The 5,054-nt window shown below is 49.5% G+C and overlaps 1 protein-coding gene across 1 annotated transcript; it reads right to left on the bottom strand.

Moving 5' to 3' along the window:
- Positions 1 to 1,247: 1,247 nt before the first annotated feature.
- LOC143406439 (sperm motility kinase 2B-like) lies at positions 1,248 to 2,804 on the bottom strand. The gene has a single exon (XM_076865148.2). It carries the CDS (start codon positions 2,802 to 2,804, stop codon positions 1,248 to 1,250), a length of 1,557 nt encoding a protein of 518 aa, XP_076721263.2.
- Positions 2,805 to 5,054: the final 2,250 nt, after the last annotated feature.

Genomic DNA, 5,054 nt, shown 5'->3' with positions numbered 1-5,054 from the left:
AAATTGGAGAAAAACCCCAAGATTAATCTATGGAATCAAACACAGTGTGCATGTGTAACATTGTGACATCACTGGCTGAGGGGGTGGGGATGGAGAGGCACAGCAGCGGCATTCTCTACGCCAGTGAAGCTACCCTGCCACAGACTCCCATCTGGCTGCTGTTCCTATCTCGTGGGAAATGAAACCCCCACAGGAACCACCAAGAAATTCCTCTAGGACATACCCAAAGTGAGAAGAAAACTCAAATGTTTACTACAGACATCCCCTGAACAGAAGACAGTCCTCTAACAGCCTAAGTTACACTGAATCAAACTTGCCCTGGCCTCCCTATGAGGACACAAGCCACGCTGAACCCTGAGCTCACCCCTCACCTTCATGATCTTTTAGCAGCAGCCAGGAGGAGATGTTGGGTTTGGAGGTGGCACTGCGTGCTGGTGCCACAACCAAATATCACTGCAGGCAGGCCCCCCGCCCACTGGCCCTTCTCTGGCTTCCCTGCCCGTGGGATTATGGAGGTGGTGCCACAGACACTCTGGAGTCCAGTGGCTCTCCAGAGGAGTCTTCTCTAACACCTGCCACCCACCCTCTCCACACATCTCAGGGAGGGGCCTGAAGAGCAGGAAAGATCCTTTGTGGCCAAAGCAATCGGCTAAAACAGAATCGAGTCTACAGTGGCTCAAGGAGAGAATCTCTGTCTACACGAGGTCAAGGCACGTGCGTCCCCACCTACACTGGCTGAAGGTGCGGGAGTCTATCTACACAGAACAGCAGTGGTCCAGGCCGTGGATGCAACGGCTTCTGGGCTCTTGCTTTTGCCCTGAGGCCTCTCTCTGGTTTTGGTTTTTCCTTTTTCAGTCTTATCTCTATTTTTCAAACTGCCCTCTTAAAACAAAGCAAAAGAAAAAAGTCTTTGGAACATCAATTTTATTATACAATGGGTGAGAAAGAGAAATCGATGAGGAACCATCGCTGGTTTCCCAGAAGCCCAGGAGGAAGGCCGGGGCAGAGCAGGGCAGGGGGAAGTGTCCCAGGGAAGAGAATCTCTGGTGTCTGTGGCAGGAAGGGGCAGAGAGAGTGGTGGTGGAGGCCGACCGGCTCTTGGCTGGAGTCCACGGCGGGGAGGCCCAGGCCAGTGGGCGTCCCTCAGTGCTGCAGCTGTTTCGGTGCCCTTCCTGACGGGCGCCGACTCTGAGGTCAGGCTGCTCGGAGATCGGGGTCTTCTGGCTGTCCCTTGGTCGTGTGCCTCCTCAGGGCGCGTCCGCTGGGGCCACTTTGTTTTGGAACTTAGGGCTCCCGTGGCCTCCCTGCACCGGTGCCGCTCTTCTTCTGGAGCGGGGTCGGCGGAAGCAGGGCAAGCAGCAGCACAGTTGCTGGAGGCAGGTGGCGATCCTCCTGGTGACCCGCCTCCAACCCCTGCCGCGGTTAGCGGATTGGCCTGAGGAGGGCTCCTGGGAGGAGGAGCTGGGGCCTTCTGCCACACACCCGCAGAGGACCCTCCATAGGCTGGGCCTGGGGTCCCGGGACCTGCGGGGCACAGGGTCACCTTGGGAGGCTGGGCTGGGAGGGGCTGTGCCCCCGTGGAAGCAGCGCAGAGGAATGTCAGGCACACTGGCACTGACCACGTCGCTGTTCTCTGCCTGCTTGGCCTCCTCTGGGGGCTGGTGCTCCCAGGGCACTGGATGGGCAGGCTCGCTGGCGCACCACCTGCGGCGGAGGGCATCTGCAGGGCCTGGGCGAGGCCTTACCACCCTCTGGCACACAGGCCTTGCCTGGAGCGCCCACCCCGCTGCGGCCTGGGTTCTCTGGTGCTGGAGGATAAGATAGGTGGCCATGGCCCCGTCGTATTTCCGCCGGTCCAGGGACACCCAGGCGTGGTAGGGGTTGTAACCCATGTCGAACATGAGGGTCATGATGGCGGGGTCTGGGTGTCTGGGGTGTAGGTCACTGCAAGGACTGGGCGAGGGTTCCCTGCCCTGGCTCAGCCATGGATGCTCCATTACCTGCTTCAGGGTGGGCCTCTGCCTGGGGTCCAGCCTCAGCATCTGCCGGATGAGGCTGCAGGCGTCCTGGGAAAGGTACCTGGGAAGGTAGTATCTGGACTCCATGAGGACGTTCTGCAGGCGGTTGGCGACCCTGGCCTTAAATGGGCGTCTCCCTGTGAGCATGAGAAACAGGGTGACCCCCAGGCTCCAGACGTCCGCTGGGGGACCCTCGTATTCTTGGTGCCGTATGATTTCAGGGGCACGGTATGGGATAGTGCCCCAGAAGCCGTTGAGCTTCTGCCCAGGCGTGAAGGTGGCGCCAAGGCCGAAGTCGATGAGCTTGACACTCCCGGCCCTGATGTCCACCACCACGTTGTCGGGCTTCAGGTCCAGGTGCACTATGCCCCTGTCGTGGCAGTGGCGCACGGCGCGCACGATCTGCCTGAACACCAGGCGGGCCTGATCCTCCTGCAGGCCACCGACCTCCGGGATGTAGTGCCATAGGTCTCCCCCATCTGCGTGCTCCATGACCATGTAGACGGTGCTCGGGCTCTCCATGACCTGGAAGAGCTGGATCACGTTGCGGTGATCCAGGGCCATCAACCTCTCCGGTTCGGAGAGGACGGGCACTTTCATCTGTGTCTTGCACACCACTTTCACTGCCACCTCTGCCCCGGTGAGGAGATGGCGGGCAAGTAACACACGGCTGAAGCCCCCCTCCCCAAGCTCCCTCACCACCTGGTAATGGTCGGTGAGGGTCGAATCGTAGCAGAAGCTGGGCTCCTGTGACCCTACACTATTCTCACTACTCTGACTCTGCATCCTAGAGCTGGAACACCAACTAAGGATCCAACTAAGGACGCTCACTCAAAAAAAAAAAAAAAAAAAAAAAAAAAATTAATAAATAAATAAAAAATAAATGAAAAAAAAATAATAAAATAAAATAAAATAAAAATAAATTAAAAAATAAAATAAAATAAAAATAAAATAATATAAAATAACAAATCCAAACAAAAGAACAAAACCAACAACCAAAAGACAGAAGACAAAACAAACAAAAGCCCAAATCAAAAAAACAACAGCAAACACGGAAACCACCAGCCACCAAACCACTAACCACCAACCACCAACCACTAACTATCTGGGAGTCCGACAGGTCACCACCAAGAGCTTCCTGTACTTATGGACGAAAAACCCAGCTGCAGGCCCTCTCTTATATGGCCGGTGTTTGAGAGCACATCACAGTGGCTCCTTGTGAGGTCAGAGTAACCGATGGCTACCAGTGGTCATCTCACTCTGGGGCCTCCGGAACCTTTTCAACTTTCATAATAAGAAAGGAGCCTGGAAGTTTTTTGTATTGATTTTTTTTTTTTTTTTGTAATTAGGTATCCATGGCCCATGAATTCATTTTGACAGATTTTACACAAATGGAGCCCGACTTCTCTTTCTCTGGCTGTACATGGCATAGAGTCACACTGTTAGGGTAATCATTCATGTATATTGGACAATAACGTCTGTCTCATTTTGCCTTCCTTACCACCTCCACACCCCCTCCTCTCCCATTACTCCTCTCTGATGTCCACCACCACGTTTTCGGGCTTCAGGTCCAGGTGCACTATGCCCCTGTCATGGCAGTGGCGCACGGCGCACACGATCTGCCTGAACACCAGGCGGGCCTGATCCCCACTATTATGGATCAACATGTTTTTATCAGAAAACATATGGCCTTTGGGCTTTTGGATTTGGCTTATTTTACTTGTAGCAGGAGGGAAAGAAGAAAGGATGATCACAGATAATGGTCATTCTTTGGTGATAGTAATTACCACAAACATAGGAGTTTTTATGTGGGATTGTATAGAGCTCTGAAGAGGTTCATGGATAGAATTGAGAGTAACTGAAGTAAAATGAGAGAAAGTCATGTCTCCATTTTCAATGCTTTCTAAAATTTAGCATTTCCTTTCATTCTGAATGTAAGCACTAAACTACAGCATCAAAAAAAGTTTTTGTGACTTTGTCTCTAGTAGAAATTCTAGATATTTTTATATCACACTGGAGTTGTGGCAGATCTCAAAAAATTATTTATGTCCACAACTTCAAATTCATGGACATTATTAGATTTACTACTAGATCTTGTTCTTTAGTGCATTTATAAATAAGAAAGATATACTACTATATCATCACTTAAAAACTGATAACTATTTCCTTTGTAATCCTATGTATTTTACTTTAGGCATTTAAAATTATCCCTCTGATATGGGGATCCATCAACTTCCCTAGATTGGCAGAGTTCCCCCCCAAGCCTAAAGCATATTCAGAAGCCCATTTTAACATCTTCAATTTTTACCATAAAGTAGGGTTTCTAAATTTTGACATTTAATTGTGGTACACATTTGTCAAAACTCACCAAATGACATAAATTTGGGCATTTCACTGTATGTAAATTATACCAGAGGAGGAAGGAGAAGAGGGCACAAGAAGAAGGATAAAGAGAAAAGGAACAATGGTAACTGCAAATAAAAACTAAGTTCATAGTTAATGCAATACACATTGAGTGTTTAGGGATGAAGTGAACTGATGTCTGCAACAAACTCTGAAATGCATTTTCCTTTAAGAAAAAGATGGATCAATGAATAAAAAGGTTGGTTAGATGACTAGATCGAGGACCAATACAACATGGAAAATGTCAACCATAAAGTCTAGGTGGTGGGTGTGGTTTATACTCGGCAACGTTTTTTTTGTGGCTTTTAATGTTCCTACTGGTAAAAAGGTAAGTGGCTAATCTTTTTGTGCCCTTTTGAAGTATTTTATTAACCTCTGGGCAAAGAAACATCTACCTCAAAACATGCAAAGCATTTCACGTGAGTTTTGCCCTATTTTCATACACAGATCTTAAAACAAGTATTATCTCCATTTCAGTAATGACAATCATCAACTTCTGACACTGTGGAGCCCATTTCTGGATCATCTGGACTGTTCCAGTCACCGGGATTACCTCACACATGTCCTCAGGCAGACTGGTAAGAGCTTTTATTGTTGTTTAACAAAAAACCTCTGGTCAACCAGGAACTAGAA

The sequence above is a fragment of the Callospermophilus lateralis genome, chromosome 8 (genome assembly GCF_048772815.1).
Source record: "Callospermophilus lateralis isolate mCalLat2 chromosome 8, mCalLat2.hap1, whole genome shotgun sequence".
In the NCBI taxonomy this organism is placed as follows: Eukaryota; Metazoa; Chordata; class Mammalia; order Rodentia; family Sciuridae; genus Callospermophilus; species Callospermophilus lateralis.
Note: the sequence above shows the minus strand (reverse complement) of the source record. Positions and strands in the feature narration are given on the sequence as shown.